Source organism: Strigops habroptila, chromosome 2, assembly GCF_004027225.2.
Source record: "Strigops habroptila isolate Jane chromosome 2, bStrHab1.2.pri, whole genome shotgun sequence".
NCBI lineage: Eukaryota > Metazoa > Chordata > Aves > Psittaciformes > Psittacidae > Strigops > Strigops habroptila.
This window is the reverse complement of record NC_044278.2, coordinates 43,205,292-43,224,571: the sequence shown is the minus strand read 5'-3', so window position 1 is coordinate 43,224,571 and position 19,280 is coordinate 43,205,292. Positions and strand designations below refer to the sequence as shown.

The following is a 19,280-nucleotide window of genomic DNA, read 5'->3' as shown; positions in this document are numbered from 1 at the left end:
TCTGTGATCTTGGAGACACTGAGAAGGGGTTCCTTTCCAAGCAAGAAAATAGAAATCTCAGCTGTCTCTATTTGGGCATTGATATCCAATTTATTCATCATGAATTCTGCCTCTTCTGTCACCTCACCCAAGCTGTACTGCAAATAACCCACATTTGACTCTCTGTGCTAGTTAACAGTTTCTAAAAATGCTATTTTCTCCTGGTCAGATGGCTTCTTCTCCACAGAATTCATAATGTATGAGTGAGTGTTGTTCCATATAAATATAGTGTACATCTGATATGCTTACAGATAATATCATAGCATGATTGAACTGTGATTAATCATGGTACTACTATTCATCCACCTGTTTTCTTTCAATATAAATCTGGCATGTGCAATAAAAAGCGAGGGCCTGAGACAACGGTCACATCTCTGCAAATATAGTTACAGAAAAGATGGAAGTTGGCTACAGTTTTATTTTCAAAATGTTCAAATCGAGACTGAGAGGTCTCTGTGCACTTTGTAAATACTTTTTATGAAATGCTTAGCACTTCATGAGTCAAAATACATCGAAAAAATACTGCAAATGGGAGGAAAAGGAAGTGTGGCAAGAAAGTGATTGCTAACTGTCAAAACCCAGCATAATCTTCCCCTTACCCACATTCTCAGCAGCCTCTTCTGAATATTTATCACTCTGGTCCTGGATTATGTGGCCTCCTTACCATGGAAAAGCACGAGGTCTTAATCAGCTCGGGAAATTTGATAACCACCTTGTACATAATCCAGAGGATCCTCTACAGAGATGGATAAGCATGAAAGCAAGACGTCATACTCAGACTGCTAATTTAACTTATTAAATTTAACAGACATGTATCTGACTGTATTAGAAAACTGTGTATTCTGACATCTGGGCTGTGCAGGATTTGCTTAATTCCTCACATTATCTTGCTTCTTCAAAGCTACTGCAGGTAGCATAGTAATTGTCTCTTCTTTGGAAAGTTTACTGTAGAGTCTTTTAATATTTGATGCATACAGCTACAGTACACATTAAGTCATTTCACATCAGTAACCAGTGTGTATCTGTGTGTGTATATATATTGTGTTTATAGGTTTTTGTCATTTTTTAGAGCTTTAAATATAAGACCATTTTTTCCCATGGATTAAATAGATTTCTTTGAAATATAAACAGAGGCATTACACCATGTTGTCTGTACAAGATTGTACTGTTAATATGTGAATTTGCAGTCTGTGACAGGCAAGCATTTAGAAATGAGGTATTAGGATGGAGTAGAAGACAAATGGGAGAACCAAACTTTCCCATGACACCCTTCTTCTCAACACAAAATGGTTTTTTGACTAAACAAACTGAAAATTAAAAAAATTGCAACAGCAAAAGATGCATCCAAGACCAATTATCATTTGGGTTTGAATTCGCACCATTGTGATCTACAGGTTCTGTGGAAATGATTTTCTTTGTTCAGCTCTGCAGAAAGGCTCTTCTCAGAATGCACATGTAGCAGTTGGAGCACTTGCACAGCCGTATCGGTAGGAGTCCTAGATCTGATTGAAGAAAGACACAGAGGCCCATTCACCCTTAACAATGAACAATGTGCACTTTGCATATTCAAATTTGGAGTGGGATTTTGAGAAGCACTTAAGCAATTTAGGAGCATAGTTTCCACTGAGTGTCAATGGGATCATGCTGCTTAGTACTGGGGGACAGAGCCCCAGCAATGTAGATGCAAATGGGACGTAGGTTCTTAACTCCAAAACTGCTATCCTTAAAAATGTGGTCCAACTACACCATAACCTCAAACTGTGCTCTTATCCATCTACAAATATGAGTTTTAATAAGCCTGCTCAGCTGAGTACCAAGGAGACATGAAATCCTGAGCATCACCCAGAAACTTGGTGGGTTTCCACAGACACCTTCCTCCTCAGCACCTACCTAATTGCATCAGGCTTAGTACAAAAACACAGCAGCATCTATTCTGGTTTCTTTTAAAGCACAGCTTGAGGAAACTGTTGCTACACAAATTAGCCTTTAGACAAGGTACACAGCAATCTACAGAGTAAGGCACGTGGAAGCAGATTTCCCTGCTGCCAGCTGAGCTCTACATTGCTAAGCTGCCGCGAGGCTCACTTGTCTACAAATGAATTTTAATTCATTTCTGCACAGCAGCCGCCTAGCTTTAGCTCAAAGTCTAGAAAGGGTCCCCCTGCCAAGCTAGTCTGCAGTCTCCAGGGAGGCAAGAAATGTTGGTTTTAATCTTTTTGAGGAGAAAAAGGAATTGACCTGCTTTATTCATGCATCCTGGCTGGGTATGTGTGATAATCGCTGAGCCACGGCAGAAAGGGAGTGGCACCAGCACATTCCTTCCTTCCCTTCAAATTATTCTTCTTGTTTGTAAAAAAAGTACTCAGGTGTGAATCTGGAGGAGACGGTTCACACTGTAAATCCAGTGTGAGGGAAAAAGATTCCTGGCTCTATTCAGAACATTGCTGAAGCCCCAGAAAAGACAATCTGATAGTTTTCCATTTTTCCTATTAGCTGTATCTCAACAGGTGTCCCCACAAGCTTCATAATGCTGCTTGCAGAAGTGATTAAAGGTTTCTTAACAGTATATGCAGGGCCATCTTCTTGAGGTAACAGAAGAGCAGGTTGCTGCAGGGAAGAAGGTTTCTCAATGGATAGAGACACTGAGAACTATGGGTGAGACAGGGATCTCCACCCCCCTTTCTTCTCTCTGTAACCTTGTGTGTCTCCTTACAGCCAGTTTCCTTTTGGGAGGAACAAGAACTTGTGCCTGAGCAATGTTAGTGCACCCTGGCAGGGGAAAACAATGCTGGCCTTCATCCAGTCCTTAGTATACAGCAATCAAGGCAGAAGGTGGTGTCATAGGCTCTGGACTATCCTCCACTCCTCTCTGCCTACCCCCACGGTCTGGAGCGCTTCAGCTCCCCTCTTTACCGGTGAGGCCAGCCAGCCAGTAGGTGGTTAACACATAGTACAGTCCAGGCAGTTGTATCCACCAGTAGATCATGCAAGAAGATCACCTCCATGGTAGAGAGATTTTGGGAGCCGCAGAAGTTGTAATGCCTCTCTGAGGCAAATGAGTATACAGCAGTGCGGCGTGGTGTTCTGCCATCTTCCACAGCTAGCAGAAACAGCTGCCTTCATCATTCTGCCCAAGATGTATCTGATCCCTTTCCTGTTAATAAAATCTCAGACACTGTTGGGGAATGTAAAGGAACGCTCTGTTGGCTCAAGGCACTCTAGTGCCATTGCACATGACTTTCAAACCACGGGCTTGCCTTGATGGAAATGTCTAGATGCCAAAGCTCACTGCAGGTGGGGTCCCAAGGCTTTTACTTTGCTGAAGGATGGTCAATCTTCAGGTAAAAAATGAGGCCTTTAGCCTCAGGTCAATATAAGCTCCTCTGTGAGCCAGTTCCAGTCACCTCGATGGTGTCTGTCAAAGTAAGGCATTGAAGAAGTTGGAGCTGATTGCTCTATTTCTCATCCTGCCTTAGGGAAACAGATTTCAACCAAATTGCAAATAAGTTCACACTTGGACATGTGGCCAAGTTGCCCTGTGACCCAGCAGGCTACTGCTTGTCAGCAGAGCTGTGGTGTTTGGCCAGGTTCAACTTCTTAAACTCTATGTATGTGAAACAGAACATGAACATCTTCACTGAGGTTTCTTCTGATTGACAAAGATTTCGAAGGATGCACATGGTCAACAGTGACTCAGGTGATGTCTACTAATGTGTTAAACTGCAGTAACTTGCAGACAACACTTATCTACTCCTTAAATAAACAGAACTGGTTTGCCCCAGAAGTAATTGTTCAAACATACAATATGAAATCTATTCCATGCTAAACTTAAGAATAAAAATAAGAAAAACATATAGAGTGGAAAAGACTGCAATATGAAGGGTTTAAACCAAAAAAAAAAAAAAAGGGTACATGAGTGATATACCCATCTGAATTCACTTTACTTTCAGCAAAATGGACTGCAAACCTGAAAATATGTCTTGCCTTCACAGAGAGCAATTCTTGCCTTAAGAACTAATAGGAAAAAAGATTACAGTTTTTTCCAAAACAAATACTTCCATTCAAACCCTGAAGAGACAAATCAATTCAACTATTTTCAGACAAAACCACAAAACCAAAGAAATTGAGAAATCCAAAAGTAAAAGGTCTGAGATCCTTAGTTAAAGGCTTAATTAATGTCTGAGACAATTAATTAATTACAGTAGAGGACATACTCTATCCCAGTCTTTGACAGTCTTTGGGAAGGCTACTGCACTCAAGAACGTCATAATTTGCAAACACAGAAACAACTGGAGCTTTGCTTTTCCCTGTATTCTGCCTATTTCAGCTCGAATATTTGGTTTCAAGTCTTTGGATGTGTATTTTCTTCCATTTCAGTACACACTCTGTATACGCATCTTGTATATAAAGGCAACACCTTTCAAATCCTTGAAATAACACCATCTAGTTACTGTCATCATTCCCTCAGAACAGGAGCAGTTTGGCTTTGGGGGAAGTTTTTGTTCTTTGATGTTTCCTCAGTAAAAGCAATTTTGCCAGTCCTGCTCTCTCCTTGTGTGCACCAGTATTGCTGCTATCGCTGTTAAAATGCACTAACACGGCAGCGGATATGGGCCAGTTAGCCTGCTTCTCCCATGGTTCATTTGTTAGGAAGCAGGGCAAGCACAGCCGTCACCCTCTTCTTCCCTAAGTGCATTCCCAGCTCCAGCTATTGTTTGCTCTGAGATTACATTTCTGTACCGTGAAAGGCTCTGTAAGGCCATGCAGGAGTAACAGCAATTTCAAGACGAGGTTCGCTCCAAGGCAACAAACAGGAACAAAGACCCAGAAGAGCTAAAAGCTGAAGGATTCAATTTATTATTTTATCAGTTGAATAACTGAATTTATTATTTTATCAGTTGAATAACTGAATTACATTAAAAGCAATATTATGGCAACTTTACCAAACTGGGGAGTAAGTTCTGAACACCAAGTCTGAGGATTTTATTCTGCTGTTATTGAATCCATGTCTGTACATGGAGGTCAGCCATTTGTGGTAAGAAACAAATGCAGCCACACTAATATAACCACTAAATAGAGGGAAGAAAAACACTTTATACTTGTTCCCAAGTTCAAGTAAAGGTTAGTTCAGCTGAGCTTCCTTTCAACTAGCTGTAATCTGCAGCAGATAAAACATCAAGAATAAAGTATAACCAACACTGAGAGTAAAACCAATCCATATTCCTGTCGTAAGTGCTTATTTATGCTGTGTATTTTGTTCTCTTAGTGCATCTACAGCATAAGACTTCCTCTGTAGTGTTGTCAACTGGGCAACAGATTTTGGGATCACTGTAATGGTGAGCTCTGCCTATATACAATGGTCTACCTATCTAAGGTGAGATCTACCATCACATCACGTTATTTATCTCAGAAGGAATTTGCAAACAAGTGTGAAATAGAGATAGCCTTGGCACTAAAAAGAGCATCACTTTTCAAAACAAGGCACACAAGGAGCAATGTGGTGGCTGAATCAAGCATAATCCTATGTACAGAGTAGGGTTAATGACACCTGTAGACAGCCTGGTCCCAGACAGGGGTCACAAGGCTCATGCAATATTGAGCCACCTCTGTAAAAGATGACAAAGTAGTGACACAGTAATTTATGTGGTTCTTGAACAAAAGGTTGTGAAAACATAATTAGGTAGTCTTTTAACAAATGAAATAAATAAAAACTATAAAACAAAATGATGAGGCACTAAATTTAGAAGAAAATTGATTTGATTAGCACATCAGAGCTGTGATATTTCAGATCATACTGTCATCTTAATTGTCTACAATTTATGTAGATTTGATAAAACTATCTGAGCTGTTAATAACATAGGGAGTTGCACTTCATGTATTCAAAAGCAGTTAGCCTTTTTACTCTGATGTAGGCACTTGAAAACCTTTGTGCTGAATACATTTTGAAGTGTGTAATGTTAGAGAGACTGGAATTGCTTATTATTCTGGGTTTCTGGTGATGCCTGTCATTACAGTGTCTGAGTGCTCCAGGCGTACCTAACGCTGGTGGGACAGTTCCCAGGTACAGAGAAACAGCATCGCTCTCATCTCACCCATAACTCTTCAATAGTAGTCTGTATGATCTCTCCTCCTCTCCAGTTTCTAATGCCCATGATTCCCTGATTACAATTAGTTCTGCATGGGTTTGTATGCATGTGCCTCAGGATAAGCATCATTTGAGTTGCAGGACCTTCTCTAAATACCAGAATCTGTTCATACGGCAAATAGCTGAAGTTTTAGAGATTCCTGACATCTTGTTCTGAGATTTCCAAGAGCAATACATTCCAGTGATACTTATTGTTTAATGCTGTGTTTTATATATACATATATACATATATATATAAAATCATTTATACTACTTCTTAACACATATAGCAGAGAAAAGCAAGAAAAAGCCTGCTGACTGTATTCCATCTTCATGCTTCACTGATCCCTCCATGCCTGGTGTTATCAGGAGCCTCATGCCTTTCTGAGCTTCATTTGAGGGATGTCAGCCCAGAAATTTCATCTAACTCAAGGAATTGACTCAAAAGTTTAGTTCTTAGAAAAAATCTATTATGGACAGCGCTGATGGAAACATACGGGTTTCTGTATAAAAGAGTCTGACAACTGAAGTTCAGGACCATGTAACTGACAGAGTGATCACGGGAAAGGAGTTATGAAATAGCAGTTAGTCATTTTTTTCCAAAAATAGAGAGAATTTTCAGCTTTCAAACAAAATACCTGGAACTTTCTCCCAGAAACTGACGATTCTTACTTTAGAATGGAGCAGCGATTTGAGGGACCAAAATGGGGGGGAGTATTTTATTACTTTAATGGCATTAATGTTTCAAAGAGATTCAATGAAGCAACTTCTCTCTGTGTGTAGAGTCCTGTCCATCTCTACATGTCTGCAGACTCTCTTAAGCATGGGGAAGGTAGAGGAGTAAATAACACACTCATGCTCTAAAAATTAGTAGAGAGTACTTTGAGTTATTACTTTGTGCTTGTCTCTTCCAGTAATAAAAACATTCCGCTTAAAGACACAGTTTGGAAATAAGAGACTTTTTTGCATATTATATGTTTGGAAAAAATACAAGTGTCCATTCTTGTAGTTTACTTTGGAGCAAAATATTTTCTGATTTTTCAGTGCTTGTTTTGAAGTTATTAGTCAGTTTTCAAAACCATAAACCACAATATTTTCCTAACTAGTTTATGTGGAAGCACTTGTTGTTCATAAAAATATGCCCTGTTCTTTACTCAGTAAAATCAACACATACTTTCAAGCTTTCTTAGGTATCTAGAAAGCAGAGTCCCTCCAGTCTGCTTTCCTCCTCACTTCCACCATTCAACAAGAGAATGAGAAGGAAACCTCTCCTTGACTTTCAAAGGAATGACATGCTAGGGGCTTACCATAGCATTGCATCAGTGGTAGAGAAGAGACTTAGTTTGCGATGGACAGTTGCAGGCCATGTTAGAGACAATGAACTAAATTTCTATTTCTGAACACAGAAACTCTGGGAAACAAAACATGAATAACTTTTTTTGCCCAAGGAGATAACATGATTCCAAAGGTTCCTCTGATATTAAATTGTGCCCTAGAGATTCCAGTTTTCTCTTTGAAAAGAAATTTCTAGCTCTTCTGTTTTAAAGTCTGAAAGCATGACATAAGTAGACTCAAAAAACCTGGAAGGTAAACCAAAAGAACTTCAAACACACTGTTAAAAAATCCTAAACCCCTCAACTACCTAGTTTCTCAGGACAGAAACAGAAGTGACTGGCAAGATTGATGGCTGGCCATGAAATCCCCAAGTGCTGCTAATCTGGGAGTTCTGAACCAAAGGTAGCAGGATGGTAGGAAACCAAGGACAGAAAAACACAAGAAGTACTTTGAAATTAACACAGACCAAACAGTGAGTGGAGCTGGGGATGGCCCGTCACTGGGCACCACCGAGGAAAGCCTGGCTCTGCCCTTTTGGCACCCTCCCTTCAGGCACTTCTGTATGTTGATGAGATCCCCCCAAGCCTTCTCCGACTTTGGCAGAAGGGTTCTGCAGAAATTCTTGTAGCATATCCTCCTTCTTCACCCCATTGTTCCCACTCCAGCTACAGAGATCTGAGCTCCTGACCTCCCTTGGCATCCTCTGCATGCAGGATTCCCTTCTCTCACACAAGGGCTGGCTACTTGGGCTTAAGCAAATGAACACATTTTCTTAAAATGGTGGGGCTGTTTCAAGAGCTCACAACATGTCTTGTTACACAATCCCCACACTTCAGGACATGAAATGAGAAAGGGTACAGAATGAAGAACAAACATGAGTTGCAGCAGTAACTGGCTGCAATTATACATATTCTCAGGTGAAATGCCAGTTTGTGCTCAGGCCCATTTTCAGGTACAATCACCATGCTAGTTATCACATAAGCTATCACAACAATCAGCAGTAAATAGCCATAGCAAGCTTCATTTGTCACAAATTAAATGCTTCCTACTATTACTTATTCAATAGGACATACATTCAGCTGATTAGTGTATGCTATTTTGTTACTATTTTATTTTGCATATGTTTTGCTCATGTGCATATGCAAAAGGAGCAGCAAAAGAAAATGTAGATGGAGAAAAGGAAAATGAATCACAACCCACATTTTCTATTAAAACTAGCTGCATCAAACACATCAACTACAGCTCTGTGGAAGAAAAAAAAATCTTCATGACAAAGAAGAGTATACTAATTAGTTAATTATAGATGATAGACCAGCAGCAGGAGATGACTACAGGAATATCTTAACTGATAAGCACTTTATGACCTTCAGTGGATCAAGCTTCATGACACCTTACTAATTATATCCCTCCCACAAACCGTTAGACTCACAACTACAATCTTAGCAATTCTGTTCATGTTTCCTAATTTGGTGAAAGAGCAAGACCAATGATATTTAACAGAAGTTACTCTAAAGTGCAAATTATGTGGGAATGGGTTTGTAAATAATGACCTAACCTACTGTTTTGCAGGCTTCTTATTTTTGCTAATGGGTTTGTACTTTTTAATGCCAAGCAAGATAACATGGATCAAAATTAAAACAAAATTGACCATTCTGACTTGCAATTTACTGAAAATATCCAATGAAAAAAATCAATACTGGGTATTTCCTACAGAATACCACCAGAAATATAAAAATACTATTAAAGGGAAATCCCTCAACAGTGAATACCTGAGAAGTTTATTGTACTGATGTGAGAGAGAATTAATTTCCAAACTGTGAAAACTAAAGAACACCCTCATTTATCAGCATGCGCTCTGCACAGGCATACTCGATTGACCAGTCAGTTAACCATTCTTCAGAAAGTATCAATCACATTCAAATGGTGATTAGTAACCCCTTCTTGGAGATGAAGCAAAGTATCAGATGTGAGCATGGATTTCTTTTAAATAGAAATAATCTTCACTGGCTTAGCATAGTCAGTCATAAAACAATTCACTGACTAAATCAGATTTCATACAAGGCTGCAGGTCAACGGAACACTGAACGAGATGAATGTCTAGAACAACTAGACATGAACAACTGAACTGATGAATGTCTTCTATAGGGGAAAATCTTCAGATTTAGTACCACTCAAGGCTGTGGATGTGGCAAGTGATTGATTTACATTTAATTTTTTTGTAGAATTTATGCACATACTTAGTACTTACACTGCAATCAAAGCCAAACTCCTAGTCTCCAGTGAGTACTATGCCTGTAAACCTTCGAGGAACTAAGTTTTCAGGTATGATCTGTGACTGTACTACCAAAAATCTAGAGATTCTTTCACTGTCAGAACCTGATAACCAATACAACATCAAAAGAAGGATGAGGACAGAAATGACTTCATAATGACCTCACAGCTTTCAAGATGCCCTTTACTTTGCTGACCTTTCTGTAGAAATCTTTCTTTTAGAGTGAGCCTCTGTGCACATGTTAAGTGTTTCAGTCAGACTCTCAGTAAGGTCATTATTAAAAACCTGATTTAAACTTTAAAATATCCATCATCAGAGAACAGATATGGGGATAAATTTATGTCTAAATATCTCTTACAGAGAGAAACCTCTTTAAAGCCCCACCTTAAAAATTCATATTTGTTTGGGCACTGCTTTAGTGCGATGACTACAGCGTTGTATTTTAAAAATGTTAATTTTCCATTTCCCAAGTTTTCTGGAGAGAAAGACTGTACTGTTTCTTTAAAATAACAGGAACATTATGACACAGCAGGGTAAAAGCAAGAAAAAATGAAGCACTTTTTCCTTCTAAATGGCATTTTTATGCTGTACATAATAAATAAGTAAATGTTGCAGTGTGTATTGGTGCAATTCACTCAGATTATATGCTATTTCTTTCAGGATTGCTGGTCCATAGCGCTTCTGTGTTCCAAGAACTCTTTTGCACTGCCTTCTCTTTTCTTTTGTTCTTCATTTACATTTCTGTGCAGTAAATTCCAGGTGATGTTCTGCTCAGCCTAGCTCCTCTGCCTCTTTTCACAATAAAAAGTACTTGTGTCAATAGGCAGAATTCGCAATTCAAGTGACTAGCATATGACACAACTATCTTCTTATTGTAGCAAGGTTTTTTTCTTTATTGAAACTTCTCTGTACATCTGAATTGTCATTGTAACTGCCTGATGCATCTTTACTGACTCATGCTTTTCAAAGAAAATGAGAAGATAATTCCATGGACAGATATGATCATTAATTTCTTTAAGGCTCAGAACATAGAGCAACATAGTTTTATGGTCCTTGTTTGAAACCAGATGGAAATTATTCTGAAATCTCCGCTGAAGCGCTGAATATTTGCTTTTAAATAAAATAATCGTAGAATCATAGAGTGGTTTGGTTGGAAGGAACCTTTAAAGGTCATCCAGTCCACCCTCCCTGCAATGAGCAGAAACGTCTTCAACTAGATCAGACTGCTCAGAGAACCCAGCCTGACCTTGAATGTTTTCAGGGATGGGAACCACCTCTCTGTGCAGCATGTTCCAGTGTTTCACACGTTCACTGTAAAAAGTTTCGTCATTGCATCTAGTCTAAATCTACCTAGTCTAAATCTACTCTCATTTAATTTAAAACCATTAATCCTTGTCCTCTTGATACAGGACTTACTAAAAAGTCTGTACCCATCTTTTTTATAAGCCCCCTTTAGGTACTGGAAGGCTGCTATGAGGTGCCCCTGGAGCCTTCACTTCTCCAGGCTGAACAAGCCCAATTCTCCCAGCTTGTCTTCATGCGAGAGGTGCTCCAGCCCTTGGATCAACTTCATGGCCCTCCTCTGGACTTGCTCCAACAGGTCCACATCCCTCTTGTGTTGGGGGCCCCAAAGCTGAACGCAGTACTGCGGCCTCACCAGAGTAGAGGGGAAGAATCACCTCCCTCGACCTGGTGGTCACGCTTCTTTTGATGCAGCCCAGGATATGGTTGGCTTTCTGGGCTGTGAGCACACATTACCAGCTTGTGTCCAGCTTTCCATCCAACAGTACCCCAGGTCCTTCTTCATAGGGCTGCTTTCAATCCCTTCATCCCCCAGCCTGTACTGATACAGGGGGGTTGCCCCAGTCCATGTGCAGGACCTTGCACCTGGTTTTGTTGAACCTCATGAGGTTCACATGGACCCACTTCTTGAGCTTGTCCAGGTCCCTCTGAATGGCATCCCTTCCCTTAGGTGTATCAATTGCATCGGTGGTTTTGTCAACCACACCAATGGTGACACTGCCCTTGACATCATCTGCAAACTTGCTGAGGGTGCACTCAATCCCACTATGTCATTGATGAAGATATTAAACAGTACTAGTCCCAGTACAGACTCCTGAGGGACACCACTCACCACTGATCTCCATCTGAACATTGAGCAAAATAAGATGAATTATGAGCTGTGGTGCTAGTCATACACCAGTGGCTCGACCCATAGATGTGTGTTGCTGTCAGCAGTGCCTGAGGGTCCCTGCCTGCTCCCCAGCTGCTACTCTAGAGGAGCAGAGATCTTCCCGGTGCTCCTGTATCATATTTCTGAGCCCCACATAGTCATGTAGAGAATCCTTGGGTGCCACAAGTGGCACTGGGTATATTTGCATGATCAAATACATGGAGACATTGGTATGTCAGTTTTGAATTATAGAAATAAAACAGTATCAAGTATCTGTTCCAAAGCAGCTTTTTAAAAATACTGACCTAGTTGTCCATCAGTGCAATAAATTTATTTGCATTGTAAAACACTTATTTGTAGTTAAAGTGTACAAACACAGGTCCTGTATTCTGTAAAACTGAAACTTGTGCTTGTGAAGTAAGAAGCTAGTATTTTTAAGCTGGCTTCAGTATTCCTAATAGCTGAATACACTTTTTGTTAGGCTGGTTGATGGGTGATACGTATCATCACATACAGTCTCCTATATGCTCCATGTTTGACGGAACAGAGAATTCCAAGGATCATAACCTTTTCTTCTTATATGTTGTCTTTGAGACATGGGGTGTGATTCTGGGTCCTCTAAAGTAATTGGAAAGACATCTTTTGACACCAAGGGGTTACTGGATCAGCCTGCCTCTCCTAAAGCCATGCAAAGAACTTCTCTTTTACTCACCTGCTTGTTCCAGCTACTGTTCAGCTTTGGGGACAAATTTCAGCTCACTCTTTATGTTCTGAATCTCTGACAAGTTGACAGCAGGACCTGGAAGTTTCTTTGCTCCTGGGAGATGTTTCTTGTCTTTCTCCTCCTCTGTCGAAGCAGGAACACTCTGCACAAAAGGATACCAGTGACCTGACTGCTGCTATAGCAATCTCTTGAGCATGAGCATAGGTCAGTTATGTGATAAACAGGAAAGGATGTTTTTATACTAAATGCAATCCCAATGGAAATTGGAAGCAGGGCGGGGGAGGGAGGTAGGAAAAGATAGGTTATTTTGTTGGTTGTTGTCTAAAATGTCTAAAAATATTCTGAAAAAATCCTATAAAAGTTGCTCAGTGCAGAGGAATGTGGATCCTCTGGTAAATTAGTAAGAATTTACAGTGTCAGACCATTAGCAGAACATTAACTAGGTGGAGCATTAAAGGCAACTCCCAGGTCCTTCATATTTTAGGGATAAAAAGCAGAAGAACCATTTTTATAATCTAATTTCTTCCAGAGTCTTATAGCAGCCGGAGAGTTGGGGAGGAAAACCATCACACACTTGTGCAGCTCTGGAGAAGAACTATGATAATAGGTTATGAACACCAAAAGCTCCACCCAAGCTCAGCTTGAGTTGATGTTTAATTTTTCTTACCCTCAGTTGCAAGACAAGAAGGGTTATTGTTATTTTATGTTTGAATTAAGGTAGTGTCTGATAGCTGTTTTGCTGACACTGTAAAAATACAAGCTAAATAGCAGCACGCACTTACACAATAACAAACATCTCAGGTAATTGGCAGCAGACCAGTGTTTCAGCTCTTGGTACTTCCTTGGTTTTACTATTGCTCTTAGGTGAGGGAGAGCATGTATTTAGACAATTTCTATTCTAGACTGAGCAATGTTTTGAAGTAGTTTTCCAGTACGGAGTTTAAGGTTGTTCCAGCCTGTTCTGTATTTTATAAAGGTGGCATACAAGGGGAATCATGTAGGTTTGTAGGTGAATTAATATTGTACTGCAAATAATTTAACAAAATTATTTTTTTCTTTTTTGATTACTCTGTGAACGTCCTCTTGGAATGGGCTTTTAGATCTAATTCAGTATTAAGATTTAAGGTCCTACACCTGAGTCAGGGCAATCCCAGGCACTGCTACAGGTTGGGCAGAGAAGAGATTCAGAGCAGCCCTGTGAAGAAGGACTTGGGGGTGTTGGCTGATGAGAAGCTTAACATGAGCCAGCAGTGTGCGCTTGCAGCCCAGAAAGCCAACCGTATCCTGGGCTGCATCAAAAGAAGCGTGACCAGCAGGTCAAAGGAGGTGATCCTGCCCCTCTACTCGGCTCTCGTGAGACCTCACTTGGAGTACTGTGTACAGTTCTGGTGTCCTCAACATAAAAAGGACATGGAGCTGATGGAGCAAGTCCAGAGGAGGGCCACAAGGATGATAAGAGGGCTGGAGCACCTCCCGTATGAAGACAGGCTGAGAGAGTTGGGGCTGTTCAGCCTGGAGAAGAGAAGGCTGCGTGGTGACCTCATAGCAGCCTTCCAGTATCTGAAGGGAGCCTATAAGGATGCTGGGGAAGGACTCTTCCTTAGGGACTGTAGTGGTAGGACAAGGGGTAATGGCTTCAAACTTAAACAGGGGAAGTTTAAATTGGATATAAGAAAGAAGTTCTTTACAGTGAGGGTGCTGAGGCACTGGAATGGGTTGCCCAAGGAAGTTGTCAATGCTCCATCCCTGGCGGTGTTCAAGGCCAGGCTGGACAGAGCCTTGGGCGACATGGTTTAGTGCGAGGTGCCCCTGCCCATGGCAGGGGGGTTGGAACTAGATGATCTTAAGGTCCTTTCCAACCCTAACGATTCTATGATTCTATGATTTATTAGCCACCTTTTTTGCTAACATGTATTGATTGTGAACAATCAATTATTAATATTTTACTCCATTTTTTAAATTCCAAAGTTATCTGTCAAATACTTTTCGCCAGTAAACCCCTCTTTTTTCTGCTGACTAATGCACTACATGCTAATCAGGAAGCAGGCCAGGCTTTCTGGACTGCGAGCACACAGTGCTGGCTCATATTGAGCTTCTTGGCAACCAAAACCCCCAAGTTCTTCTCCACAGGGCTGCTTTCAGTTCATTCTCCACCCAGCCTGTATTTATTCTTGGATTGCCCCAACCCATGTGCAGGACCCTCCACTTGGCTTTGTTGAACTTCAGGAGGTTTGCACAGGTGCACCTCTCAAGCTTGTCAAGGTCCCTCTGGATGACAACAAACCCAAATAATGACATTATACTATTGTTTCGTTTTGTTCATTTGAGATCTCAGCCAGTAATTCAGCCCCAGCTACTACATATACTGTCTAATAGCTGGCTCAATGATCTAACACCCTGAAACAGTAGCAAAGCACAGCAGGAGGAGAAGTAAATTGATACAGAAGGTGTTTGGAGGGATGCACAAAATTGTATCAGTAGTCAAAGATGCCATGGGCTTGTATTGTTTTCTTTGATAGTTTTATCGCACAGCTAGCTAATCTGAATAATCAGGGAAAACTACCATGCCCCCAGTCGCTTAGTTCTTATTAGTACACAGCAGATATTATTTAAAAATACAATTTCAAGTCATAGTCAATACCATTTCTCTCATAGTGCAAATGGTGCAAACTTTGATGATGTTTTGTAGACCCTGCACTCCATAAATTGATGTTAGCTTTCCCTTCTAATCTCATGCGTGTGCTATTTATGACTACGCCCCTCCCTATATTACCCACTCCATGTGGAATGCTTAGATGAGATCAGACCTTGGCTTTCAGTTTTATTGAAAGAAGTCTGAAAAGATATATGACGAAAGTTAACAAATACATTCATGGAAATTCTTTGACTGAGGAAGAGTTGTTTTCTGAAATTCCCACCCCCCCTCCCCATTCTTTTCATGTTACCATGTCCACTCCCTTGACCTTAAAAAATATACATTCCCATCTGACTCCACCATCCTTTTGGGTAAGACTCGTATTTCCCTCATCTCCTTTGCCAAGGTTTTAAAATAGAGTGAAAAAATTCTAAGCACTGTTAGCAAAAGTCGCATTTGTATAAAGCTGCTCTAAAGAATCATAAGCTGTATCGAAAAGCTTAACAAGATGGGAAAATAGAAAAGACAAGTCAACTGGTAGCATTTTTATTCTATTCCTGTTACAAGATCTGTTTCTGTAGTCTTTACTCCCATTGGTTTGGTTGCATATTGGCTATAAAACTGGGGCCAAGAACTTTCATTCTATAATGTCTGTCTCATACGTAGTATTCACATAACTGAGAAGCAAAGCAATATCCAATTACCCAACCAAATCTAATTATCAGCACTGTTCATTTATTTTATTTCTCCAACTCTACTAGAATTCACACATGTATATTATTTTCTGCCTAATAACATGCATTCCTTCACCAGTTTAATTACTGTAGAGAGAATATGCTTTGATTTCTTTCCAGGGGAGAAAGCCACAATATGTGTTAAAGGTTGCTTTGTATGTTTGAGTTTGGTTTTTTAATATCTTCTTAAGAAGACTTAAGTCATCCTGGGTTTGAGTTCTTCAGGAAAGTTCTCTGTAAACAGAGCACTATATTAAAATTCAGAAAAAAAGTCTGTCTGATTTAGACAGAAAAGAGTTAGCTCTTACACAACTGAACCTGACCATTTGAAGTGCCTGTACCAGCTCAGAAGGAGCTGTTGATTTGGCCAAAACTAATCTGGCTGTCTCTTGTTTGGGGCTGAATCACCTCCAGCCCCATTGCATGCCTGGAGAAAAGTGGCTATCCACTCCCTTCTGATCATCATGGCTCTGCTCTGCATATGGGCAAGACCCCCTCCAGCCACGACAGCTTTCTTCGCCCGTATGCCAGCAAGCCCATCTGAGTCCTGCCAGAGGCAGCCCGGCTGTATCAGGTTGCTTTGAGCCTTCCCTGTCCTTGGCTCTGAGGAGCATCAGCCCAGCGGTACCAGTTCTTGGCTGGTGATTATATATCCAAACTAAGCCAACTGGCCAGGAAGCCATAAGCGCCCATCTTTACTTAAGTTGTTTTTTTTATTCATTTGGAGTATCTAACACTACATTTTCCTCCACCATTGGTTTTATTTCTTATTTATTATAAAAGTTCTTGGTAAATAAGATGCTTTAATATCATCCAGAAATATTATATTTGTGATTAATCATAACCTTTGTAATCAACGTTGGTTAAGGCATAAATCGGATTTTTTATTCAAAACTCAGTGTTAGATACTCCCTGTAAAACATAAGCATGACAACACAGAATTCAATATAAAATTGAGTATTTTCACCCCTATGCAAGTAAATGGGTTCACAATTTCTGGTTTTAATTTGCAAGTGTCTTCACATTCAATTTGTCCTTGTTGATAAATATTCCAAAAAGTGTCAGGTTTGAAAACCTGTTTCAATATTGTTAAGCTGTAACAATAAATCACATCATTGGGCAACAGGTAGTAGCATATTCTTCCAAAGCCTTGCTATAACTTTTCCTGCTGTATCCATCAACTCCCATCTAGATAAATAGTGCTGGTGAAATCCTGGCTCTCTTTCCTGACAGCAGATATCATCCTGATGTTGAAGTAGAGCTACACGCCTTGGAAACAGTTTAAATTCCTGAAGATGCCTTGGCACCAAAACCAGAAATATGTATGGATGAAGTGTTTAGTAGGTGGCCATTTACTTCCATGAATGACCAGTGCACGTTCAGCTGTGGTACCTAAGATTGGTATGCAGTGCTGTAAGATTGATTAAAAGGCTGTCTTCCGTCAGTGGCAGGGATTCTCCTGGGAGAAAAAAATCAAAACCCCCTTTTTTCTTACCTCCTCCACTTCTTCAGGTGTAAGTTCTTTTCTTTTATGAGGGTGGCCTGCACCAGGTCGAAATGCTCCCATTGGGATGTTAATATTAGCCTGTGAGAAGGAATTATGATGCATATAACAGTGACTGATAAATAAACATACAGTTGGTAAAAGGCAAAGCTCAAAGAGTGAGGCAAGTGTAGGGACATTATCATGGTTTCCAAGCACTTACACCTTCACTGTATGCATCATCACACCACTCCTGTTGGAAAGGGAAGGGTTTTTATCTCTATTTTAAAGACGGAAAGCGAAAAAACAAAGCTATCTAGTAAACTTTTGAAGTTCTGCATTTTATTTTAATGCTCCCTGATTTCACTGGACTTGAAACAAATGAGTACTAGACACCAAAGTGTCTTTAGACCTCTGGGTCTGCTTCAATTTGGCAAAGGTCAAACAGAAAGCAAGTGCCAGAATCAGCATTTAAGTGTACGTGACTCAAATCCTACAAAAACACCCCAATCACTGGACCACTCTCCCTCCCTCAGTGACACCAGTTCTCACCTCATTTAGTCCCAGCTTGTAAGGAAGAAAAGCCTGCCCTGAGCCAACTTAAGCGACCGTGTTTAAAATGTTATTTTTACCAACAAAATTTACCCACAGGTGGTGCAAACGTAATGCCTTAGTCCTACAACTATGCCTCTTGGTTGCTAAACGGGATCTGCAGGAAAAGGCAGAAAGGCTTTTTGACCCTCCAGCCCCTGCTGGGTTTCACTGAGCCACCCCGGCCTGGCCTGCAGCAGGGGCTCACAGGTCTGAGCAGGCTGAGCCAGCTCCAACTGGCTAGCTTTAGCAGCCAGCTTTAGCAAACTGCCTCCAGAATAATACCCACATGACTGCCTCAATCTGATTTTTTATCTGTAGCAGAAAGCCAGTAGCCATAACATAAATGGGGCTGGTAATAGATACCTTACAAGAAAAGATTTTGGGGAAAAGAATGGCAGAAAACATTGCTTAGGAAAATGCAGCTAAAGTGTATCTATTTCCCGATGTGACCCAGACTGGCTTGTTTTAAAAGTCAAATGGTGTGATCAACTAAATGCAAAATTTATACCTATTGTTATCTTGTGATCTCAGAAGAGAAGCTGGTCCTAGGAAATGTCATCAAAATATCATGACTCCCACTGGTAAAACCAAGGGTTGAATCGGTAATGTTGTGGAGCAGAAGCAGAGAACCTTCCAACAGCGAGCTGTTTTATTGTAGTTTACCATCTGACTGATTTGCATTAAATGAAGATGAATAATCCCATCCTTCTGCTCAAATCGTGGTCCTGCAGATAGTGCCCCAGGTTGGGCAGCCACAGGAAAACAGCCCACTGTTTTCAGTAACAACAACTGTTCTGACAGTTTTAGTCAAATATCAAGGAAATTAAGAATCAATTTGCCAAGAAATAAGCACCTTTCCCTGTATTCTACTTAGTTGTTTACTGTTATTTCATTTATGCAAGGTGATGCTGCCATTTCAGTGGGGCTGGCAAATGTCTGTAGGGCCATGTACTTTATAGACAAGCGGGTATTCATTTCATAAGGCTTTTTCACTGAGCTTTAGTTCATATATTGTGAAACCTTTCATCTGCACTGCCTAAGTTCCTCGGAGACAGGGCATTTTCTGCCTCACAGTACTTAACCCATTATTTCATTTATGGGTGGAAAAAAACAGCTTTGCTATTTTTAATTTTAAGCATCTCCCCCACCAGGCTCTGTTACCTCCAG

At 40.5% G+C, this 19,280-nt stretch overlaps 1 protein-coding gene across 1 annotated transcript in view; it reads right to left on the bottom strand.

The window, feature by feature from the left end:
- SMPX (small muscle protein X-linked) overlaps positions 1–19,280 on the bottom strand; it is a 37,244-nt gene that overhangs the window by 14,596 nt on the left and 3,368 nt on the right. Inside the window, exons 2-3 of the mRNA XM_030476889.1 lie at positions 17,532–17,621; positions 12,656–12,809 (exon numbers count right to left, since the gene is read on the bottom strand). Of these exons, the coding sequence (XP_030332749.1) occupies positions 12,669–12,809; positions 17,532–17,621 (231 nt within the window). The 3' untranslated portion in view covers positions 12,656–12,668. The remainder of the gene's footprint in view (positions 1–12,655; positions 12,810–17,531; positions 17,622–19,280) is intronic.